Genomic DNA, 26,321 nt, shown 5'->3' with positions numbered 1-26,321 from the left:
TACAAGAGACAAGGCACTTAGGAGTCATTTATACCAATAACAATGTGAACATGTTACTTGGATCTTTCTCAAATAAACAAACCATTTTTAAAAATACTACATTTTTGAGAAAATTGATTCAATATTATTAACATTAAGCAACTACTGTTAACTGAATTTGTAACAAATATAGTGTGATTATTATTTTTCTTTCTATATTAAGGTATTACATGTCCTTATCCCTCCATTGCCCTCCCCACCCCCCTGCTCATGCCCTCATCCCCCTGGTGTCTGTGTATTATGATTATTTTTTAAGAGTTATCTTTAGCTGGCCCAAGTGACTTAGTTGGTTGAGTGTCCTCCTCTGTACCCAAAGGTTGCCAACTCAACTCCAGCATGGGCACATACCTGGGTTTTATCCCTGGTTGGGCCAGGGTCAGAGGACAACTATCAATGTTTTTCCTCCTTCCCTTCCATGTTTCCTCCTTCCCTTCCAGGGTCAGAGGACAACTATCAATGTTTTTCCTCCTTCCCTCCCTTCCTCTCTCCCTCCCTTCCTTCCTTGTATATCTCCCTTCCTTCCCTTCCTCCCTTCCTCCCTTCCTTCCTGTCTTCCTTCCTTTCTTATATATCTCCCTTCCTCTCTCCCTCCCTTTCTTCCTAATCTCCCTCCCTCCCTTCCTTGTTTACCTTCCTTCCTTGTATATCTCCCTTCCTCTCTCCCTCCCTTCCTTCCTAGTCTACTTCCCTCCCTCCCTCCCTCTTATACCCCCCCCCCCTTTCTCTCTCCTTTTAAGTATGTCCTCTGGTGTCAATTAAAAAAAAAAAAAAGATTCTCTTTTAGAGAGACCCCAATGTATAGATGAAATAACAAGTCCGGGGCTAGCTTTCAAATATAAAGGGAACAAAGGGAGTGAGTAGAATTGTAAATTCAACAAAAGTGTATAATATATTATTAATATATAAAACTGGTGAATACATGATAATCCATTATAATGTTCTACCTACTTCAATAATAAAGTGTAGAAAACAGAGTCTCAACAAACTGCTATCCTTTTGGACTATGATTTGTGGCTTGTTTGTGAAATGAAAAATTATTACTATCTGGTTACTTTGGTAACTAAACTCCCCATAAAGAACTATCTTCTCATAAATCAGATGTTGAAGATGCACACCCATGATCTCTTTTCATAGTAATCAAGAGAAAAACTTCAGGTTACACACAAGGAAGAAGCAACTCTGGCTGGGATTTTTTTTTTCTTTCATTTTTTTTTTATTAAGGTGTTATATGTGGACATATCTTACCATTGCCCCCTCTGGCTGGGATTTTTAAAGATAGTATAAAATAAGGAATTCATATAATTCATTAGCAAAAATAAACAATCTTATAAAAAAAAAATGGGCAGAGGACATGAATAACCACATCTCCAAAGATGACATACAGATAGCCATCAGACATATGAAAAGATGCTCAACATCACCAGTCATCAGGGAAATATGAATCTAAACTACAAGATACCACCTCAAACCAATCAAAATGGCTATTATTTAAAAATTCAACAAATAACAAGTGTTGGTAAGGATATGGAGAAAAGGGAACATTTAGGCACTATTGGTGGAACTGCAAATTAGTGCAGCTGATATGGAAAATAGTAGGGAGTTTCTTTTAAAAAACTAAAAAACAGATCTACCATATGACTCAGCAATTCTATTCTGGGTACCAATCCAAAGAAAACAAGAACACAATTTTCAAATAGACATATGCACCTCTATGTTCAACTAGAGGCCCAGTGCGCAAAATTCATGCATTGGGGGGGAGCGGGGGGGGGATGTCCCTCTGCTCAGCCTACACAATCCAGAACCCATCAAGGGTTGTCTGACTACCGGTTTAGTCAGACATCCCCCTCACAATCCAGGACCGCTGACTCCTAACCACTCACCTGCTTGCCAGTCTAATGCCCCCAACTACTCTCCCCTGCCAGCCTGTTCAACCCCAACTGCCCTCCTCTGCTGGCCTGGTCACCACCAACGGCTCTCCCATGCTAGCCTGGTAGCCCCCAACTGCCCTCCCCTGCCGACCTGGTCGCCCCTAACTGCCTCTGCCTCAGCCCCCACCACCACAGCTTTGTCTGAAAGTCGGACATTTGGAAGATGGCTGGTCGACCTGGTCTAATTAGTATATTACTCTTTTATTAGCACAGAGATTATATAGGATAGGATTGCTTAAGTTTGGGGGGAGGAGCCTTTTTCAGCAGGAGATGCTCTTGGTAGACAAAAATACATAATCCCTATATCTGGACTGATAGTCAGCCATATGCACTATACTGCCCAAACTAGTCATTGAAAAATTAAACCACTTTCTTATACCTTATACCAAACAGCTGTTGCCCTCAAAACCCCTCCTCAGCCCCCACCTTAGGTTCTGCCTTCGCAGTTCACCCTGATTTGGCTCTGACTTGTTGGTTTCTGTGCCAGTCAGCGTCAAAAGCTCCGCCTCCTAGGCAGCCATTGGCTCCTGGCAGTTCACCCCAAATTGGTTGACTTGTCAGTTTCTATGCCTGTGTGTTATCAAAAGCTCCACCTCCTTGGTAGCCACTGGATCCTCTGGAAAATCCAGAACGGCCCTGCCTTCACATCAGCTCCAGCCCTTCAGTCATGCCTCATTACTTTTTCATATATGACTCTTTCCCCCCTTCCCTTGATGTTTGTGAAGTCACTTCTATAATTCCTAAAAGTTTCTTCAACTCTATCCAGATATTTTCCTAGAATGTAAGCTTTCCTTCATCTACAGATTAATTTTTTTCATTCATTTTAAACAAGTTTACTTTCTGTGTGTGAATATTTCACACTTCCCATTATTCTGCTTTCTTCTCCATGGAAACCAATTCTAGCTTTTCATTATCTGCTATTCATTCTCTTTAACTGCCTTCATTTTTTTGCCTACTATCTCCACATTCTATGCGATTTCTTCATGGTCAATCTATAGCTTACTGGTGACATTTTCTATATTGTTTACCACTTGCTGCTTGCAATAAATTATATTCTTTCTTTTTTTTTTATTAAGATATTGAGTGTGTACATATCTTACCATTGCCCCCAACCCACCCCACACCCATACATGTCCTCACCCCCCATGTTTTACGTCCATTGGTTATGCTTATATGTATGTATACAATGCCTCTGGTTGATCTATCTCTCCCACATCTCCCTAACCTTCCCGCTGTAATTGAACAGTCTGTCTGATGCTTTACTATCTCTGTATCTATCTTTTTGTTCATCAGTTTATAATGTTATTTATTACCCATAAGTGAGGTAGTGTGGTATTTTTCTTTCCTGACTGGTTTATTTCACTTAACACAATGTTCTCCAATTCCATCCAGGTTGCTGCAAAAGGTAATAATTTCTTCTTTTTTTATGGCAGCATAGTATTCCATTGTGTAGACGTACGATAGTTTTCTAATCCAGTCATCTGCTGACGGGCACGTAGGCTATTTCCAAATCTTACCTATTGTAAATTGTGCTGCTATGAAACATTCTGGCATGTTTCAATGGTCATTTATTTAATGCCTTTGTCTTATTTGCCAATAGTTTCTAAAATTAAGTTCACATAAACAGAAAGAAATGTTTAAAAAATTTACTTGAGACAGTCCAGTCTCTTTTTGAAGAAAAGGGTTTATGCAATTATTCAACATGAAGAACCATGCTACCCCAACCACAACTAATTAGACAGTGACTAAGCCAGAAGTAATGAGGTAAATACAAAACCAACCATCAATGACTATGATGATATTAGGACCAACTATCAGATATGATTCTCGAGAACAGTGAGGAGAGATACATATGAAGTAGGCAAGTATCCATATAAAGTAAGCAGGGGTCCATAAAGAATACAGACTTACTCTTTTGAGCTATTATAGAACCACTGTTAGAGATCCATAGAGTAACAGTGCAATTTACAATCCTTAGAAATACGGACATACACATACTGCTGTGAAGATGATTATTCCATGCTTCCCTGCTTCCCTATTTCAAATACAGCACTGCTTCTGAAAATTTCGATCCAATACTCTAAACCACAAAAGAAAGTGGAAAATACGATGGAAAGTCCTATTAAAATTCCTTTGGAATTTCCCACCAGACTTTAAATTCAAGTAATATGTTTATTCTACGCCACACTACAATAAGGGCCTGCTTCACAATAAAATTATTGTCAATAAAAGTTTTAAGCAAAATTAATGCTTCAGAAAGAAATTACAGGTTCGGGCACATTTTCATGAATCTTCTAAAATACCAATATGGTCCTAGCAGGTTTGGTTCAGTTGATAGAGCGTCAGCCTGCAGACCGAAGAGTTCTGAGTTCAATTCCAATCAAGGGCATGTACCTCGGTTGCAGGATCCTGGCCAAGGTCTTGGACATGAGGGAGGCACCCAATCAATGTGTCTCTCTCACATCGGTGTTTTTCCTGGTCTCTCTCTCTCCCTTCCACTATCTCTGAAAATTAATAGAAAAAATACCGTTGGGTGAGGATTAAAAATAAAGATATAAATAAAAAAAATAAAATACCAATGAGTTCTCTCAAAAAATGAGAATCTAAACAAAACAAGACTTAAAATAATCTAAAAATTATTTCGTTAAAGTATAAATATTACATAATCCAAGGAACAGTAAATTATTTTCCTAATTTCCAGAATATTTATCAGAATAAACTCAACTCACGATCTAATGTGTGGGAAATCCTCTTCAATTTTGCTGCCTGTGTTTTTGAAAATTTGGAGTGCAGCTTCTGCTACTTTTTCATCATCCATTTTCAGACAAGCCAGGAGAGATTCAAATGTTTCAGCAGAATGAAAGGAGATGGGATGTGTAAATGAGAGTACCTAAACAACGAGTCATAAAAATGATTTGTAAACACTTTTCATCTCCACAATATAAATCCAAAATATCACTTATTAAAACTACTGATCAAATACAAGACTAATTACACTAACAAGTAAATGAGAGCACTGTAAACAAAATTTGAAACATGCTCAAATATATAACAGAAATGTTCCCATGTAAAAATGTTGAATGATCTAAAAAACTCATTTCTTTCCAAATTAAATTACCGTATTTTTCGGACCATAAGACGCACTTTTTCCCCCCCAGAAGTGGGGGGGAAAAGTCCCTGCGTCTTATGGTCCAAATATAGCCTACACATATACTGTAAAAAACAAGTTTTTTTGCTTGCCCGGCTCTGTGTGGTCTGTGTGCTTGCCCGGCTCTAAAATGGTTCTAAATGCTGCTGTTTACTTTACAGGGTTGATTACATGTGTTTCTGACTGTGATGTTGGGTTTTAATGCACATAAAATATTTTAGGACACTATTTGTTTCAGAATCTTTTTTTCTTCATTTCCCTTCTCTAAAAACTGGTGCGTCTTATGGTCCAGTGCGTCTTATGGTCCGAAAAATACGGTATATGCTAATATAATTCTACTTAAAGTAATTTGAGTTTCAATTCATGTTTGTTTAATTTAATTTTTAAAGGGAAATAAAGGTAGAAGAAAAGGGCACAAAAATAGAATTTAACAAAATATTTCTATTTTCCTAAATAAAAGTTATTAAAAGAGACTACCTAATAACATTTTTGAGAAATAAATTAACCTAGGGAAGTAAAACACCAGGTAATAAAAGCTTACAATAATCAGTCAACATGGTATTAAGAATAGAAGAAATAAAAAAAGGAAAGCAATAAATAGACCCTAGCATATGTAAGAATTTAGATTATATAGAATGTAATACATTATAGAAAAGGCAACAAAACATAAATGAGAAAGGATGGAATTTTTAAATAAGTAGTCCTGGTAATACTGGAAGAAAACCAAATTAGACCATCCTCCAAAATATATAACTTCAAAATAAATTTCAGATAGGTTAGATTTCAGATTTAAACAACAAAAACAAATAAAATTCTCTTAAAATCATGATATTTTTTTTAAGCTTACTTGGAATCAAATGTGGACTAAAAAAACAAACTAGTAGAAAAATATATTATACATAATGCCATATTTATTTATAAGATTTAGAAACAAACAACATTATTTAGAGATATATAGGGATAGTAAAACTATATAAAAAAAAGAGAATAATAAACCCCAAATTGAGGACAATTATACCTAGGAAATATAAGGGGAAACACATTCACAAAATTTCAGTAGTATTATTGATACTGTTTAAATCAGCATTCCATTTACTTTTCACGGGCATTCATTTTACTAATATACTTTATAACTTACTTTATACTTAAATAGAATACATTAAATAGAATATATGTATATTCTATAGACATTAAATATGTCTTATGAAACAGCAAAAGAAATAAAAAAAAAAAGCTCACTTAAATCAGCTAAAAGGAAAAAAAGCCAAAAATCAAAAGCTTATAAAATGTCAACAGAAAATAAACAGAGGATAAAAATAATGAATTCACAATAGGCAAAAATACCAATGATTGACATATAAAAGGTGTACTTCACTAGTAATAGTTACGCAAATTAAGGTTATCTTTTTCTTATCAGATTTTTTCTTATCAGAATTTAGGAAAATTCTTAATAATTTTTACTATTCCATGTTTGTGAAGACAGGAGATATACACTTTCATACACTGCTATTGTGTATGAAGAAATTGGGCATGATTTCTCTGTAAAGAAATTTGACCACCTATGTATCATACCTAACCACCTATCAAACTATGAATTTTGAAAATGGTCATTCTCTTTGAACTAGTAATACCCTTCTAGCATTAAAATCAATCAATCAATCAAACAAACAAACAAAAAAAGCAACATATAGGAGATATTAGATGTATTTATTTTAGTAATGCTAATAGGAATAAAATAAAAAATATCTAAATATCTAGCAATAGGGAAATAGTTGGAAGCACTATTATATTCCAAAAGTGGAACAATCACCATTTCAAAAAATGTTTATTTACTTATTTATTTTTAAATATATATTTTAAAGAGAGGAAGAGAGAGGGATAGAGCTAGAAACATGAATGAGAGAGAGTCATTGATCAGCTGCCTCTTGCACACCCCCTACTGGGGATGTGCCCACAACCAAGGTACATGCCCTTGACTGGAATCGAACCTGGAACCTTTCAGTCCACAGGCCGACGTATTCACTTAGCCAAACCAGTTTTGGCTATTGTTTTTACTATGAAGCAGATGCTGCACTAAACAATTTAGATACATGACTTAATTTAGTTCTCTGTAAGATAAATACTATTATTTTAATCAATCATTACAGATGAGGAAACGGGGCAAATTTTAACTTCTCCTAAGTGTAATCTACTAAATGAGAGCCAAAAATCAGATGTTCTTTGACACTGTTAAATAAAACAGTCTTGCCCTAGCTGGTTTGGCTCAGTGGACAGAGCATCAGCCTGGGGCCTCATTCCTCTCAAGGGCATATTCGGAGTTTCTGGTTGGAGCCCCAGTAGGGGGGCTGGCAGGAGGCAGCCAATCAATGACTCTATTTCATCATTGATATTTCTATCACTCTCTCTCTCTTCCTTTCTCTCTGAAATCAATAAAAATATATTAAAAAACAAAGTAAAAACAAAAGTCTTAAAAATTGCTAATTTAATAAAAGAAAACCAAAATATAAAATTGTATATTGTCAATCTCAACTATATAAAAATCTACATTTTCAAATATTAAAAGGAATAAAAAAAAAACCTTGTTTGATAAGCTTATGAATGTTTTTGTTCTTTATAATTTTGTATTTTCTAAGTTGTCAACACCATTATTTCTGTAATGAGTAGTACATTTGCTAACAAAAGACAAAATGGAGATTTAGGGAAAATTGTCTCCTTCTCAGATAGAGATAGTACCTGCTTTGCTCACTAATGAAACCTTTAAATTAGTCTACCAATTCTAGGCTACCATATACAATTGAAAACAAAAAATATGTAGCTCATATAATAGAATACACAATTTATAAATTACCTAGTGATTGATAAAATTTTACTTTAGATTCTATAAATGTAAGAAGCAAGACTCAAGAATAAAAATTATAATTATATGTTTAACAGTTAAGTAATTTAAATACTTAAACAATTTACCTTAAGCAGTTCAAGACCTGCCCTGATGGCTTGATCAGTTGGAACACCCTCATCTTCATCATCTGCTGTCCCATCTATTGATTTGTTCACTTGCTTAATAAGAGCACTAAAGTATGACCAAAATAAATAAGCAAATAAATAAATAAAATTATTAACTGTACTTTATTAGCAATGTCTAAGGAAAATAATCCTAAAATATTTTCTACATAGCCTACATTCCAACCACATACAAATTTGTTTCTCATACATTACTGCAAAACAAAAACTATAATATTTTGAGATGCTTGTTTTCAAACAGTATTTGCTTTTGTCCATTCAGATGAGGTAAATATATTATTTGATTTGATATTTATTAAGGCTATCTATATTTTTGTTCTTATATTTTCCATGGAAGGCCTATGCCCAAACACATAAATGATAACTCTCTTCTAATTATCTAAAATTCACTATTGCTCCAGTAAATAGAACAATCTATACTGAGATAATGTACAAATGACAACATTAAACACTTTCAAACCATTTATTAAGTATTACTGTATGTTAGATACTGCTGTAAGAGACAGACATACACAAACCTGCTATTGAAAGGTGTAAAAATACATAGGTAACAGATATACAATAAAACCTCACTAGAACATTAGAATAGATCAAAAAGGAAACAGTTTTAAAATTTTCTTCTAAAAACAAGTTTAAGTTATTGTTAACATAATCATTTCATAAATGCATATCAATTATATAAAACAATTAGTCACACTGATAGGTATTAACATAAAATAAACATCAGATTAGAGATATAATATATCAAAATACAAAAAAAATAGATTATTCAATGTTTGCTAATATGTTTACTAGATCATGGTTTCTTCAAAAATATTAGGTACTAAAAATTTAAGGACAAGCTAGAAGTGAAATTTATTTGTGTCTGTTATGGAATCCTTTTAAATTTACCATCCCTTTAATAATTGGTATCTTTGAGAATGTTTTCTCTCCTTTTCTGACCATTTTCTCTGATCAATCGTCATATCTCCAATTATTCCTAATAAAAATCTTCAGGCTAAATCATGTTCCCACATTTTCAGTAGCCCCAAGGATTTTTACCTAGGTGTACCATAGGAATGAAAAATATCACAGATACAAATTTAAATGAATTATTTTCTTCCATGAATTCTTGCATGCTCTCAGTTTAGTGAGAGAAGGACAAAAATAAACAAATACATAAAATCATAATCAAGAAACAATAAGGAACTAGAAAAAAAGGTCAAGCCAGGACCGGTTTGGCTCAATGGATAGAGCGTCGGCTTGGAGACTGAAGGGCCCCAGGTTCGATTCCGGTCAAGGGCATGTACCTTGGTTGCGGGCATATCCCCAGTGGGGGGTGTGCAGGAGGCAGTCAAGACCAAAAGTGAAGTTATTTCACCAAAAGGTATTTCTGAAGAGGTACAATTGAGCTAACCAGAAAAACAAGAGCTAGACATATAAAAAAAATCTGAATAAAACTATAGACCTGGAAAAAAAGAGAATTAACTAAAAGATTGAAAAAAATACTAAAAGTCAGTGAGATGACACCAACAAAACATTCCCTAATCAACAGTGTTTTCTATATTAGTCAGTCACCTAAAAAGATATAGAAAAAAAAAATCTATTCACAATGGCAAGTCAAATACATAAAACTAGAGGCCCAGAGAACAAATTCATTCTCTCGTGGGGTCCCTGGGCCTGGCCGGCAATCAGGGCCAATGGGGGCCATGGGAGGTTGGCAGGCCAGCAGGGTGAGGGGCCATGGGAGGTTGGCTGTGGGAGCTCATTGATTACCAGGGGACAGCTCCTGCATTAAGTGTCTTGCCCCTGGTGGTCAGTGCACATCATAGCAACTGGTTGACTGGTCATTCGGTTGCTAAGGCATATATAAATATATATAATTAGTAGACCTGCACACGATTAAATCGCGCGGGTTCCCTAGGCCTAGCTGCAACCGTGGCCACGTCTGCTACCCAGCATCACTCCTCCATCTCCGTGGTCCCTGCCTTGTGAACCTACATGCTAACAGCCCCCGCCACACTAGGCTCCTCAGCCTCTGCTTCCCATGCCCTGCAACGCTCCTCAGCCTCCGCTGCCTCATGATGCACCATGCTAACAGCCCCTGTCGAAGCTCCACACTCGCCGCCACATCCCGCGACACTCCTTCGCCTTAGTACCTTCTCAAAGCTCCACGTTAATAGCCCCACCCCGTTCCTCTCTCTTGCCTCTGCCAACCCCATCCTGCCATGCTCCTCGTGCTCCTCCACCGCCCCGCCCATCTGCCTCCACCACCCCATGACTCTCCTCTGCCTCACCGTGAGGTTCCTCAGCCTCCGCAGCCCCACCCATGAGAGCCGAACCGATCCTTTGGTTGTTTGGGCCCATAGCTCCCACCTTTCAGCCGCTGCCATGGGCGGCTAGAGGCCCACAACTCCAGCTCCCTCAGCTGGTATTGGGTCGAAACTCCAGTCGTTACGGACCCAGGGTTTTTATATATTAGGACTAGTGGCCTGGTGCATGATATTTGTGCACAGAGGGGAGGTTCCCTCAGTCCAGCCTGCACCCTCTCCAATCGAGGACCCTTTGGGGGATGTCCAACTCGCAATATGGGACCGCTGGATCCTAACTGCTCACCTGCCTGATTGCCCCTAACTTCCCTTGTCTGCTGGCCTGATCTCGCCCCCAATAGCCCTCCCCTGCCGGCCTGATGCCCGTAACTGTCTCTGCCTGCCTGATCTCACCCCCTATAGGCCAATTTGGTTCTGATTGGTTGGTTTGTATGCCAGTCAGCATCAAAAGCTCTGCCTCCTAGGCAGCCATTGGCTCCTCACAGTTCATCCAGATTTGGTTCTGATTGGTCAATTTCTATGCCAGTCAGCATGTCTAGGCCTATCTCAGGGCTTGATTAGAGAGGTGGGACTGAACAGCAGCCCCAGTGGAGGCCTGGAGAGAAACAGAGGCTTGGCTGATGGCAAAGCCTGGAAAGAGGGAGGCAAGGCTGATCAACAGCTGCCCTGGAGGCTGCAGATAAGACCCTGCCTCTCTCTGGGCCTGATCCATAGCCCCATTGGTAGTTAGTGCTGGGTTGGCAGCCAGTGCTGGGTCATCATGGTAACCCAGCACTGACTGCAGGACTGACTTCTAGTGTTTGATCAAGCCTTCAGTCAGTCGTTACGGACTCTGGGTTTTTATATATTAGGATGAGTAGGAATAAAATGGTTTAAATGCATAGAATCTGTATATAAACTCTTAAAATTATATAAAAAAATAGCATACAGATTCAAATACAGAAACTTAATTTCTAAAGGCTGTTCCAGAAATGATTTTTTCAAAATCAGAAATAATGTAAATTGAATTATTCCTTTCAAGACCCCCCACAACGATTCCTTAGTTTTAACTTTTGTTATTGACAATACATGTCTAATGTACTGTTTAATCTATAAGGAAACACTTATTTCCTTAAATTTACCAAATCACCCCCAACTAGGCTTAAAGAAATCACTTTTATACTTTTTCCAGGTCAGCCTACAGCATCTTTGCTTATTCATGTCACTGCCTCCAAAATGCTGTCATGGGCTAACTGCTTTTTGTTTATCCAAATCAACAACAGTTTTTCTACCTCTTCAATAGTCTGTGATCAGGCCGAAGCCGGTTTGGCTCAGTGGTAGAGCGTCGGTCTGCGGACTGAAAGGTCTCAGGTTCGATTCCGGTCAAGGGCATGTACATTGGTTGCGGGCACATCCCCGGTAGGGGGTGTGCAAGAGGCATCTGGTCGATGTTTCTCTCTCATCGACATTTCTAGCTCTCTATCTCTCTCCCTTCCTCTCTGTAAAAACTCAATAAAATAAAATTAAAAATTAAAAAAAGAATAGTCTGTGATCATTGCTTCTTTCCTTTAGTAACATTAGCAATCTTGATGGCCAGTTTATGTTTTTAAATTGTGCTAACAGTTGATTTCCCCCGAAACAAAAGTATTCTCTCCTTTGTTGTTTAAGAGACACTTTTTGTCATGCTGAGGTATCAGCTTGAAAGGGTTGTCAGGTTGAAAACTGAAGTTTGGTTAGACAACAGACATTTTTTTCAGTGAACTTGGTGAAGAGCAAAATTGTTGGAGAAGGGAGACATTCCAGAAAGAAGTTTGACTGTAAATGAAAGCAATTATTTTCCTAAGATGGAAACACAATATTATACAAGTGACACTTTTCACTAAATCCATAAATATCTCAGGGGAACATAATCTGATGTGGGATAAGATTCAACAAACCCATTTTATGGTTCATCTGAAAAAATTTATTATTTAGGAATAGCCAATAAATTTTAAGGGGGAGGAATGAAAGAACTGAGTCAATGAGATAAAAATACATCATAAAAGCCTCAAAACACAAAGACATTGAAGTGAAATGTAGAAGAGTCCAATCATATAGCAATTTATGCTATAATAATGAAACATTTACCATCAAATGGGGAGGAATACATTTTTTAAATAAATGGAGTTGATACAAGTAGTTACATATTCAAGAGGATGACTCTCTACTTCCACCCTATATTAAAATAAATTATAGAGCAATTAAAGATTTATTGTCAAAAAACATAATCACTTAATATAATACCAAAGGGAGAAAGAAATATAAAGACAACTGATAGATTTAATTATATAATTTAATGTTATTAATGTCAAATTTTAATGTCAATCAAACTGAGTTAATAGCCTTATTTTATATAAAGCATTCTTATAATTAATAAGAAAAAAAGACAATTCTTCTAAGTTCCTCATAGAAAAATAAAAAGTGCAAATGTAAAGCAGAGATGTACAACTTTATTAGTAATATATTTTATTATAAAAGAGCACTTACATAATACTTATAAAATGGCAGACTGAAAGGTTAAAAGCCACCATTTGGAAGAGTTAGGTGATCTGGCCACTCACTGAGTATTGGTGGGGACTAAAGGTGGAAGCTTTTAGGAGCCTATTTGTAATGGAGTGGTTAACCAAGAGGGCTCTGGAGCCAGACTTCCTGGATTTAAATGCCATTCACCACTTCCAAGCAATGGGAAAGTTATTCAACATCTGTTTTACTCACTGTTCCTTATCTGAAAAATGAGAATAATAATATTTCTTGACTTATAAGTTAAAGGAGGCAAAACATGTAAGACATTTAGAATGATCCCAGGCACATTACAAGCACTCACTGTTATTCTTATTTATGTTTTAACTATGGGCTATTGATTGCTAAAGCTAAAGATGTATTTTTGTCTTTCTCACTATTTGTGGTATGTATTATTTCTGAAAACTTCCTTCATCTTAATTTTCAACATATTGCAATACCCCAGAGATTTTCAACAGGTGTGCCATAATACGCAATACTTGACTAGTCAGGGACACTGACCTCTTTTCCTTTAGACTGTTAAATAAAAAGAAATGACAATAGCCAACACAATAGCCATCCCATGTGAATGAATCAAAATTATACCTATTTTTTTGACTGTTTGATTGACAAGAACTATATTTTTTGGTGTGTTACAGAATTTTTTTTTATTTTTTTTTTTTTTGGTGTGTTACAGAATTTTAGTAATTAGTTTATGTGTGCCATTAGATGAAAGGGTTGAAAGTTGTTGCAATAACCTAACTTTCTTACATTTCTCTAATTTTTCTACTGTTATAAAACCACAAGATTCAGTCCTTGATCTTTGGATCCTTTTCTTTCTACAAAATTCCTTGCTCAGAGAAGCAATCCAGTCAGTTTCACATTAAACTCAAATTACCTTGTTTTTGCCGAAAGTGTTTGCCACGTCCAAATAAGAAGCAAAAACCTTCCTTACACCTCCTTGAAAACCAGCTCCCTTTCATTTTATTTTTAAAGTTATTACTATTCTCTTTATCATTTGGACCTGAATCCTATACCTCTGACTCTTCCTCGTCTTTACTGATGACCCATTTTTTAAATTGTTCTTTTCAAATCTTTCTCAAATATGACTCTTCCTTTCCATCTCACTACCACCATTCACAGACAAGTGTAAAACAATGGTTTAGCAGTCTATCTCTTCTCCTGTCCTCCTATCTATCAACAATCCATGGTTCTCAACAGAACAAAGAGAAAAGTAAGAGCTTTAAAGGTGGATTTTAAGTGCTTTCCACAGTCTAATTCCAGTGATTTTCAGATCATTAGAAGCACTTTAATAATTCTCTAAACTGTAGTTTACATAGATGGTAATCATTTTCTAAATAGCCTTGTTTTTCCCAATCCAGTTAGCTTGGTTTACATTAATCTCAATGCTTAGAATATTTCATTTCCTATCTCTATAGCAAAAAAATCGTAATCATTCTTCCTCTTTGGTCAAATACTATCTCTTTAGAGAAATCCTCTTTTAATCATCTGATGTTATTTGCACTAATTTTATGGATCTATTGTATAATATAATCTCCTGATTAAAATTCGTTATTAGTTTAGTACACAGAGGCCGATAAAAAGCAGATAGTATGCTTTGACAATACCTAACTGGAATTGTTTTGAATACAAAAGGCACAAAATTATTTAATTAATGCAATTCAGTCTGATTCAGATTGTTTTTCACACTAATAAAGAAGATTCTAGTATTTTGTTTTCTTTTTCAAACCACAGAACCCCATCTTCAAATGAAAATTGATACAATAGGAGTTCAAAATAACTAATGGATAGCCAAAGTAGGACCTCCCTACTTTGGGGGGGGTGGGGAGAGGGCAGGGGAGAGCATGGGCCAAGTTATACCCTGTTCCCTTCACCTCCAACTAGAAGGTCCCCAAAGGGGACCATTAGTATTATTTTTTTTAGATTCTAATATAGTTCTGAAAGTTATTACTGATGACTAATAAAGCAGTATGCTATACATATATTAAAATTAGCTTATTTTTTTAACTAGTTGAAACATTTCATTTTAGGAACAGTTTTTTTTTTTTTAAAAGCTCTTCTCATATTTTACAAAAGGGAATTAAAGACATAAAAATAAAAATAAAGTATTTTCCAAGATCACAGTGACATCAAAGCTGAAACTTTATAAGAAGGTTGGTTTAAAATTAACATCTCCAGTTCTTAAATATCTGAAAATGTATCATATGTTTTTTATAATATGCTCACCTAGTTTTCTTTTCCTGAAGGTATACTTGTATTACCTAATCTATGAAAGCTAATAAAAAATAGGAATTCTTGGTACACTGATAACAGATAAAAAATAGGCTTGGATTAATAATTCATCACATAAATTAAAACAATTTATTGTATTACCTAATCTAAGCAAGCCAACAAAAAATAGGAATTTCTGGTACACTAGAAACAGATAAAAACTAGGCTTGGATTGGTAATTTCTCACACAAATTAAAGCAATATTTAAAATTAAAATAATTAAAAACTAAATATGCACAAATGACCATGTATATACACATATATGAATAGATATGTTATACAAAGATATATACAGATGACTTTAAAGACATTATGTTTATACATACCTATATACAAATAAGTGTCTCGGTATAGCAGGTAATCATCAGTGACTTACTAAAGCATGAATGAATGTACAGAATTAAAGATGTAATATTTTTATAGTCAAATACCTGATAGATTCAGTATCTATGTGCACAGGTGCTATCCTCTCCAAAAGAAACTTGATCATTTCCAGAAAAGGATTTGTAGGCTGTTTGGGGTTGCCCAACTTCTTAGTTATTTCACGCTGTAATGTAGATTTGTTAAAAATGTTACACAAGTATGTTTCAATTATTAAATTAAAATGTTAAGCACCTACCATAATTAAAACCATGTATTACTGGTACTAGAGAAATTAAACCAAAAGAAAATGAATAAGTCCAATAAAAACTAAATTAAGAATTTAGCATATGAGAAAGGTAGCATTTCAAGTAGAAAAAAGATAGATTATTCAGTATATTATATTGAAATAACTGAACAGACATTTAAATAGAAACAGAGTTAGACCCTTATCTCATACCTTACAGCAAAAATATTCTAATAGGATGAAAACAAATGTGAAAGAATAAAAACAGTGTCAGTAGACAGACAAACTTTAGCAAACACAATCATCAGGGGAGCTTTTGGAGCTACAGATTCCTGAGCCTCATTGTGGAGATTTCCATTTAGTCAATCTGGGATGGAGCCAAGAATTATTTTTTTTAAAAGCCTCTTGAAAGAAACGTGGGCAACAAATTAAAAAAACAAAACAAACTGACAATATATTTTCATTGACTTGTAATAGGATGAGATTTCACAAGCAGTGATCGAAAGGAAAAATTCTTGAGGAGGCTATTGATACACTCAGCTAGATAAAAAAAATTATGGCTATGCTATATACATTAAAATAATGCAAAATAACACAAAATTTAAACTTTAATTGAAAATAAAATTTAAATTAAAAAATAAAGTTATAGTATGTAAGGCACAACATAAAAGGACAAACTACAACTGACAGAAAATTATTTGTGGCTAAATTTACACAAAATGCCATGAAAAACAAATCAATAAGATATATATTCTAGATAAATAGGCAAAGATTAAAAACACAAAAGAAAAATGTGTAAAAGAACTATAAATAGCTAATACACAGGATAAAAAATAGTCAGATGACTAGCAGCCAAAAATTACAAATCCTATCAAAATAACTGTTTTTAAGTTTTACTTACTTCTAACCACAAAATTGACCAATACAGAATTTATCCTAAGGAAATAATGAGGACTATGTAAAATTATGTAGCCATAAAGATCTGAATTAAATTGTTCTTTAATCAAAAACTGGGAGAAAAGTCTACATATGTAATACAGAGGACTGTTCAATAAATTACAGTAAATATATTCAATGTATGCTCTATTGCTATTAAATATCATACTGTAAAAGACTATTAATGAAAGTATAACGAATAAAGCATTTATTTCAGAGGGATATACACCATATTATAAACAGCAATAGTCTCTATAAGAAAATTATAGTTTATTTATATTGTAATATTTGTGACATTTTCTATATTTTATATGAAGAATATAAATTTTATAAAAGGGAACCAAAAGAAAGGTTTGAGGGTTTCTTGAAACATTAGCTCTTTTACATTTTTCTTCTTACCACACAACCTTCAGCCTGTTTGCAGGAACATGTTGGACTAACAAGTACTTCCAACTGTTTTCTAATTTTCTCATCATCTTCCAACACCTGCGTGAATTTCTTCATGAAATCCTGAGCCTTACCAGGATCTGGCAAATTTCCTAAAATTCAATTAATATAGAATTTAGAAATTTCTCAAAATTTTGGCTCAAAATTAAATTAGCTTCAGATAGAATCACATCTGAGCAAGTAATACCAAAGCACAGATTCACTTTTAATAGTCAGCTTATGTCATAGATTGAATTGATTCTGATTAATAATCCTAATTTGCATCTATACTGGGAAAGACTGAACTGGCTATCCTATATAATAAAAACCTAATATGCAAAAACAAAACAAAACAAAACAAAAAACCCCTAATATGCAAATTGTCGCCTCAACTGGGAGTTCAACCACTAGTCATGATGTGTGCTGACCACCAGGGGGCAGCACAAAATATGGTGGGCATCGGCAACTCAGCACTGGCAGCAGGCAGCAGTGGAGGCCCTGCCAGCCCTGATGGGCCCCATGAGAGTGGGAAGTGGGACCATAGTGGAATGGTAGAGCAGGGAGCAGGTTGTGCCAGGACAAGGCGAGTTTGAGCTGGGCCTGATCACCCCACAGACGGTGACCAGTGTCCATTACAGAGAAAGGGCAAATAGCAAAATTAAAATATTTCTTCTAAGTATTTTCCTTTCAATGTGCATGAATCTGTTCACCAGGGCACTAGTTTCTAAATAATTCCTTGTAATATTTAAGGGCATTAAATGCCAATCTGAATAATTCCATTATCTCCTTGAGCTTCCTGCATACATTGTTCTTTTGTAATTCACAGCAAGAGATCAGTAAGTTTATCCTTAAGAAATGATTTCCTGCCGAAACTGGTTTAGCTCAGTGGATAGAGCATCAGCCTGCGGACTGAAGGGTCCCGGGTTCGATTACGGTCAAGGGCATGTACCTTGGTTGCGGGCACATCCCCAGTGGGGGGTGTGCAGGAGGCAGCTGATCGATGATTCTCTCTCATCGATGTTTCTCACTCTCTATCCCTCTCTCTTCCTCTCTGTGAAAAATCAATAAAATATATTAAAAAAAAAAATGATTTCCTTGTACTCCATTGTTTATTATTAAACCATCCAGATAATCCATATGTACACACATACTATCTGACACCAACACATAAGCAATATGTTGCAGGTGTTACTGCCAGACATGCCATTATTGTATAAAAAAGAATGAGTTTTTGTAGAACCAATAAATTTTTATACTATTCTCCTAATGTGTCCATGTATCAAAAACACTTACGATAGCTAATAAAATATTGATCCTAGAATCTTTTTTTCTGGCAACTTACAATTGCTACAGAGAACCAGATAGGATACTTGAACAGAAATTATAATATAGAAGTACGAACTTTAATAAAAGTAGAAATTCAACTGAATCTTAAAATGTAAGTAGAGTAAATGTGTCTTCAAGTTCACATACAACTCTGAAATTCCATTTTAATTCTTGGCTAGATCACTGAATGTGTTAAGAAGAAATTTCCCCCCTAAATAATTCAGTGATAACTTTTTTTATGGTTCTCACAAAAGATCTACTTTATTGTTTTCAAATGATTTTAGGAAATGTCCCTTTACAGCTCCTCCACAGTGGATAAGCATCCTATTAAAGGTTACAGAAAGGCCTACCATTTTAACAAACAAAACAAAAAGAGAGATGGGAGTGTGGAGGCAGGAGAGGAAAGAAGGGAGATAGGAAAGGGCGGAGGGAGAGGGGAAAGACAAAAGGAACAAAAACCCTTTAATTCTGTATTCTATAAATGTACTTGACCAAAGAGTCTCCTTTTCTAACAATACAATTAACTCCTGCAGGATACTAGCAATCCCCAGAACAGAATTATGGAAATACTAAAATTGTTTGAAGAAATGGATGGAGGTAAGGAGAGGAAGAGAGAAAGAATATAGATGATATCCTTTTTAGGGGTAGTGTCCATACCCAAACTGCAGAGGAGATAGTTGTAAAAAAGCAATAGTACAATTCACTTGCTGTAAGTTATCCAAAAGAACTGAAAATGTATTTATGTATAACTGACTATGATTAAAATATACTTTGGGCTTAAAGCCCTACTTATGGAAAAATTCTTTTCACTTAGTCTAAAATCCAGGAGTTAGGTCTTCAGTGTGTTAACACTACTTCCATACACATCTTGAAATATTTGTTAACATCTCAAAAATCCATCTAACCTCTCGTCATTATTACTCAGTGGAAGCTCAGCATCCTGGTGTTTATTTTCCCTGTCCCTTTGTGATCCATAGTGGTAGAAAGAAAAAAGCAAATGTCCTGCAAAAACAACTGCTATTATCTCTCCCTGCACTGAACCAGGAATATGCTATATAATCCTTTTGTCTTTACTGTTCAATGCAATTAAGTAATGCTTTATTTTAAATCACTGAAAGTAAAAAGGCTAATTAATAATTGTTTTCAAAGAAACTCTTTTATAATCATTATAAATTTTAGCTCAAAATGAAATTAGCTTCAGATAGATTTGGTGTTACAACAAGCAACAAATTCACTTTTAGAATCAGTTTATGTAATAAATTGAACTAATACTCAAAAATAAATTTATGTACCGTATTTTTCGGACCATAAGACGCACTTTTTTCCCCCCAGAAGTGGGGGGGAAAAGTCCCTGCATCTTATGGTCCAAATATAGCCTACACATATACTGTAAAAAAAAAGTTTTTTTACTTGCCCGGCTCTGTGTGGTCTCTGTGTGCTTGCCTGGCTCTAAAATGGTTCTAAATGCTGCTGTTTACTTTACAGGGTTGATTACATGTGTTTCTGACTGTGATGTTGGGTTTTAATGCACATAAAATATTTTAGGACACTATTTGTTTCAGAATCTTTTTTTCTTTATTTCCCTTCTCTAAAAACTGGTGCGTCTTATGGTCCGGTGCGTCTTATGGTCCGAAAAATACGGTAAATCCTTTATCAAGATCTTGCATGTATTAACAAACAAAACATTTCCATCTGGCATGCAAAATAAATAAAAAAATCTGAAAAAAAGGGGAAGCTGAGCTGTCAAAAAAAAAATCAAAAACTTTTTAGTTTTTTCCTATATTATTATATTCTAAAATGGAAATCCATGAAAAACTTGAAATTATCAGAAATGTTTCAACTAAAACTTAAATTTTACATATAATATTTGAAATAACTTACTTGTAATGACCATCACTTTTGAAAATATGGCCTTGACACTGGTATCTGTCTGAAAAGTCACAGAAAAAATGCAAAATTAAAATTTCCTAATAATAATCTTCATCATATTCTTCAGAACATTAGATAAGCATAATCTACAAATGCTCCAGCCTTACCACCACTCTATGCTCCTTTTTTACCTACGAGAGGCCCAATGCATGATATTCGTGCATAGATGGGGTTCCTAGGCCTGGCCGACGATCAGGGCCAGGCCAATCAGGGCCCAAAGGCCCTGGTGGGGTCGGAAGAGAAGGTGACGGTTGCCGGGACAGGTGAGGAAGGAATGGACGCCGGATGCTGATACAGCCACCAGGCAGTTCCCCATCGCCCCCCTCCCCCACCTCATTTCCTCACCATCAGGCTGCCACCACGGTGGGCAGGTGGTGGGACGAATGGGACCTGCCAGCCAGAAGGGAGAGGGCTCAAAAGGTTGGCTGCTGGCCACGAGGAGGGAGTCGGCCCCCCGGGAAAGCGGCCGCGTCTGCTGCCATCCAATTTAAAAAGATGCTATTAACATGAACAATTTTCCCAGGAGTGCTAGTTACTTGCTATATCAGAGTATTATTCCAATGCATGAACATGTTCACCACATTGTACTGCATGTAATAATACACTCTGTAAAATCAAATGTATAAAAGAAGTTTCAAAAAATGCTACTTATTGGTTGGTTCAGGTGTTGTTGTTTTTTTTTCAAAATGTCACTGAACAACTCAACTCTAAAATACAGAGCTCAAAAGACACGGGGGTGAAAAAAACAAATAAACAAACACACTATCCTATTAAAATGGCACTTGCTGAGAGGAACTAAGAAACAAACAAAATCCTATATAACAAAGAGGTAATATGCAAACTGACCATCACTCCAACACATAAGATGGCTGCCCCCATGTAGACACAAGATGGCTGCCACAAGATAGCCAACATGGGAGGGCATTTGGGAGCAACCAGGCCTGCAGGGGAGGACATTTAGGGGCGACCAGGTTGGCAGGTTGGGCAGTTAAGAGTGACCAGGGAAGCAGGGGAGGGCAGTTAGGGGCAATGGGGCAGGCAGGAGAGCATTTAGGTGGCAATCAGGCTGGCAGGGGAGTGGTTAGGGGGTGATCAGGCTGGCAGGGCAGAAGTGGTTAGGAGTAATAAGGCAGGCAGGCAGGTGAGTGGTTGGGAGCTAGCAGTCCTGGATTGTAAGAAGGATGTCCCAGACTGGAGAGGGTGCAGGCTGGGCTGAGAGAGATTCTCCCCCTCATCAAGTGCACAAATTTCGTGCACCAGGCCCCTAGTAGAGTATGAGAGAGTTAACTCCCAAATATTTGGAATTTAAAATACTTTGAATAAGATTTCTGTTTAATTTGGGAGAAAAGAGATGGTGTGCTGGGCTTTCAAGAAATTGATCCGCATGAGCCGGGACAGGTTTGGCTCAGTGGTAGAGTGTCGGCCTGCGGACTGAGGGGTCCTAGGTTCGATTCCGGTCAAGGGCATGTACTGTGGTTGCAGGCACATCCCCAGTAGGGGGTGTGCAAGAGGCAGCTAATCGATGATTCTCTCTCATCGATGTTTCTAACTCTCTATCCCTCTCTCCTCCTCTCTGTAAAAAATCAATAAAATATATTTTTTTTAAAAAGAAAGAAATTGATCCACATGAAAAAATGTTATCAACAAACTTATAATCCTGAAAATTACCAAGTCACTTTGAATGACACTAAGCAAATCAATTTAGTTAATAAACCAGAAGGACTCCAATGCTGAGCTAAGTAAGAAAAAAATACTATCTTAACAGGCTAAATAATGAAGAAGACAAAAAACATATATATCGATTATTAAGCATCTAAGAGTCTTCCCAGTATAATAGGAAGAAATATAAACACCCAGAAGTTAAATAAAACTTTGTATTTTTTTCTAACTTTATAATGTATACTATAATTCTTGATAGAAGTGAATATTAAGTAATTCCTCATTTATAAGAAAGGGTTACTATAAGCCACTCAAATAAACAGTGCAAACTCATTAATTTTTATAGCAAATGGACAAATTTACACCTAGGAAAACAGTAAACAACTCTGCTTTATTGATCTCTGTTCTATGAACATTAGGCATACCTTATGAAGGATGGGAGAATTTCTAAACTATGGACTAAAAAAATAAATGAAAAATAACACTATATTGTGTTTCCCAGGCTCAATTTAAAATGGCCAGACACACTGCTTTTCATGATTTATACATTTTTAGGCTTACAATCACCTAGAATGTTTAAAAAAAAGAAAAGAAAAGAAAAAAGACCATCCTAAAATCATTCTAAACGTCCAAAAAATAAAATATGATACATCAACGGTATGAATAGCCCTATTACCTTATAATCATGAAGAACAAGAACAACATTAATGTTACCATAATATTAATTGTAAATAAAAATATCAAGATACTTAATTCTACATACTAAAACTTTCTAAAACCACAAGGCTATACAATCACAGAGAGGAAATTTTAGTGTGGCAAGATAAAAGTATATAATTTTACTCTGTTACCTATGCTTTTAATGATGTGCAGTTACTCTTTTGGTGTGTATGTTTTTCAAATTTAAAACTACAAAAACAAAACAAAACAAAACACACACAAAGAGAAAAAAATCGAAACCCCTTAATTCTGAGTCCTCAGAAGCATTCTTTTTCCTATTGGGTATTACCTTTTACAGATATAAGAAATTTCAATTTTCCATACAGTAAGTTTCTTCAAAATTTCATGTCTTAAATGAGAAACCATAGCTTCTAGAGTCTGAACTGTCCCACTCAGAAATGCCTATTTAACATACAGCAGTAATGGTTAAAGATAAAAAGTAACATCAAAGGAAAAGTTTTCATTAAATTTAACTTACTTTGGGTTGCTTAATTAAGTCAAGCAAATCCTTTACTTGATGTCTGAGCAGATTTTGACATTTCCACATTTCATTTAATGCTCTGAAAAAGACAGACACATAAATTTAAGTAACAAAGAGTAAAAATCCTTCCAGAACATTCTTAACTATATTAAATTTTTTTTGTCAAGTTCAAGTCACAAAAGGAAATGACAGAGATGAGATAAAATAAGACTAAACCAAATGATGATGTATGGAGAAAAAGCAAAGCATCAAATAGAACAGACAATAACATTTAAGAAGATACCTGCATCAAAAGAAAGGGATTTGTGGTATCATTAACAAAAATATGTTTGTAGGCTAGGGTGTAGAAATTAGCTACAGAGATTATAAACTTGAGAAATAAAGGAATATAAGGAATACTTGGTGAAGTAAGGTCCTATGGAGGCAGACAGGACCAAAAAAAAAAATAAAGACACATTCTCTAAGAGAATAGGAATAATTTTTCCTAAAACAGAAATATTGTATTTGTTGCATTATATATGTATACAACACTTTATTTGACATACATGATGTAATATATTATGTATTATATATATTTAAATAATACTCTATATAGTGAATGATTTTTTTACATGGCAAAAATTTTGATTCCTCTTAATACTTTAATTGTTTTCAGGCAAAAATGTAAAAGAAATCATACAGGTGATCAAGAAAATATATGTAAATCACAGAAAAAAGTTAATGTTGTTGAAATTAAGTTATATAAGAGCAGAACCAAACAAAAAGGATAATTTTCATATCCAAATAATACTCTTCATTATTGTTTTCAATTATCTGCACTTTTATTAACCTCCATTATTCCACATATGAAGCACTGCCATAAAACAATATAGAAACATACAAAACTACTTTTTAAAAATAAATAAAACAATTGTAAATTGTTTCATATTTTCATTCTCCTCCTTAACAGTATGTTTTAAAAATACATTTGGCTCATCTAGCATGGCTCAGTGATTGAGCATTGATCTATGAATCAGGTCATAGTTTGATTCCTGGTCAGGGCACATGCCCAGGTTGTGGAGTCGATCCCTAGTGTAGGGCATGCAGGAGGCAGCTAATCAATGATTCTCTCTCATCATTGATATTTATCTCTCTCTCTCCATTTCCCTTCCTCTTTGAAATGAATAAAAATATATGTTTTAAAAAATAGAGCAAGCAATCATCAGATCTGTATGGAACCACAAAATATCCAAATAGCCAAAGAAATCCTCTCTGAAGTCAATAAAAAGATATCTATATTTTTTTTAAATAGCTTTTTCCCTAACTGGTTTGCTCAGTGGATAAGAGCGTCGGCTTGCTGACTGAAAGATCCCAGGGTTTGATTCCAGTCAAAGGCATGTACCTTGGTTGCGGGCACATCTCCGGTAGGAGGTGTGCAGGAAGCAGCTGATCGATGTTTCTCTCTCATCGATGTTTCTAACTCTCCATCCCTCTCCCTCTCTATAAAAAAAAAAAAATCAATAAAATATATTTTTTAAAAACTTTAAAAAATAGCTTTTGGAGTTTTTAAATAAATTAGTATAGATTTGGATATTTAAATTCCTCCTAGTAGTCACCTTAAAATGGTAAAATGCAGTATTGGAGCATTTTCACCTAATAAGTGAAATTTGAGTTATGTAATTAAAATATTAATTTTCAAAGAAATAATAGTCATCTGTGAAATACTTTTGAGCTTCAAAATCATTTATTCTATCTCTTTCTATACACCTTATCATTACTTTCATCTTCTGAAAGACATGCATTTTAAAACATGCGTTAAAACAAATCATTGCCTGTTATAGTTATTTGTTAATTTAAAGATGAAATCTCATGCAATTCTAAAGCTCATTACAAATTACTAGAGGACTGGTGCACGAAATTTGTGTTCTCGGGGGAGGAAGTATTTCTCAGCCCAGTCTGCGCCCTCTCACATTCTGGAAAACCTCGGGGGATGTCCGACTGACGGCTTAGAATTGCTCCCCAGGAAATTGATCTAAGCAATCAGTCAGACATTGTTAGTGCTACCGCAGAGGCAGGAGAAGCTCCTACCACCACCGATGCACTCAACAGCCAGGAGTCTGGCTTCAGGCACACTGACCACCAGGGGGCAGCTCCTATGTTTAGCATCTGCCCCTTGGTGGTCAGTGCTCATTACAGCGATGGGTCATTCTGCCGTTCAGCCGATTTGCAAAATATCCTTTTATTATATAGGACTAGAGGCCCAGCACAAGAAATCGTGCAAGACCCAGGCCCACCACACTGCCACGGGGCAGCGGGACCCCAGACACTCGACCTGCCATGCTGCCACGGGACTCTAGACCTGCTGTGCTGTGAGACCATCAATACATCTCCTGGTGACCAGTTGTTTGGTCATTATGGCATTATGGCCACAGGTCTTTTATATTATAGATTATTGTTATGGCTTAAATAAAAAAGCAATAATCACTGACTCAGATTTTCTATTCCAACATATTTAGAGAGCCCATCCTCTCAAAAACTTTAAGTTATAATTAAGCAGCCAAGACAATTGTCCTGTGTCTTTCTTTCTAAATAATCCTTTTAAAAACAAACAAAATTATACCCTACAAGCAATACTACTATAATAGGGAGACAAATACCTATTTTTAAAATATGTTTTTATTCATTTCAGAGAGGAAGGGAGAGTAACATCAATGATGAGAGAGATCATTGACTTACTGCCTTCTTGCACACACTCTATTATTTATTTAACATTAACCTTAATTAAAGTTCTATAATGTAAAAAAACCTATTAAAAATTGTTTATTCTCACGTATGCTATCTAACATTTCAAGCAGACAACTAATTCCCTCACTGGGGCTTCTCCTTGTTTGCACCAACATAGTTTATGCTACCTCAAAGAAAAAGGCAGGTACCTTTGGCTGCGGTCAGAAACCTGTGCAAATGATGAAGATAACCTTTCTCCAACCTTCTGCTCTAAGTTGGC

General features: G+C 35.6%; 1 protein-coding gene across 5 annotated transcripts in view; it reads right to left on the bottom strand.

Annotated features, from left to right (window-relative positions):
* The window catches only part of PDS5B (PDS5 cohesin associated factor B), a 212,298-nt gene that overhangs the window by 64,779 nt on the left and 121,198 nt on the right, over window positions 1–26,321 (bottom strand). For all 5 annotated transcript variants that reach the window (XM_084879314.1, XM_084879315.1, XM_084879312.1 and 2 more), the window contains 6 exons: window positions 23,336–23,417; window positions 20,431–20,479; window positions 17,197–17,336; window positions 15,686–15,801; window positions 8,080–8,185; window positions 4,697–4,857 (listed from right to left, as the gene is read on the bottom strand). In XM_084879314.1, the coding sequence (XP_084735440.1) occupies window positions 4,697–4,857; window positions 8,080–8,185; window positions 15,686–15,801; window positions 17,197–17,336; window positions 20,431–20,479; window positions 23,336–23,417 (654 nt within the window). The remainder of the gene's footprint in view (window positions 1–4,696; window positions 4,858–8,079; window positions 8,186–15,685; window positions 15,802–17,196; window positions 17,337–20,430; window positions 20,480–23,335; window positions 23,418–26,321) is intronic.

The sequence above is a fragment of the Pipistrellus hanaki genome (genome assembly GCF_964339955.1).
Source record: "Pipistrellus hanaki genome assembly, chromosome: 3".
NCBI classification, from domain to species: domain Eukaryota; kingdom Metazoa; phylum Chordata; class Mammalia; order Chiroptera; family Vespertilionidae; genus Pipistrellus; species Pipistrellus hanaki.
This window is presented reverse-complemented; position numbering and strand designations above follow the sequence as displayed.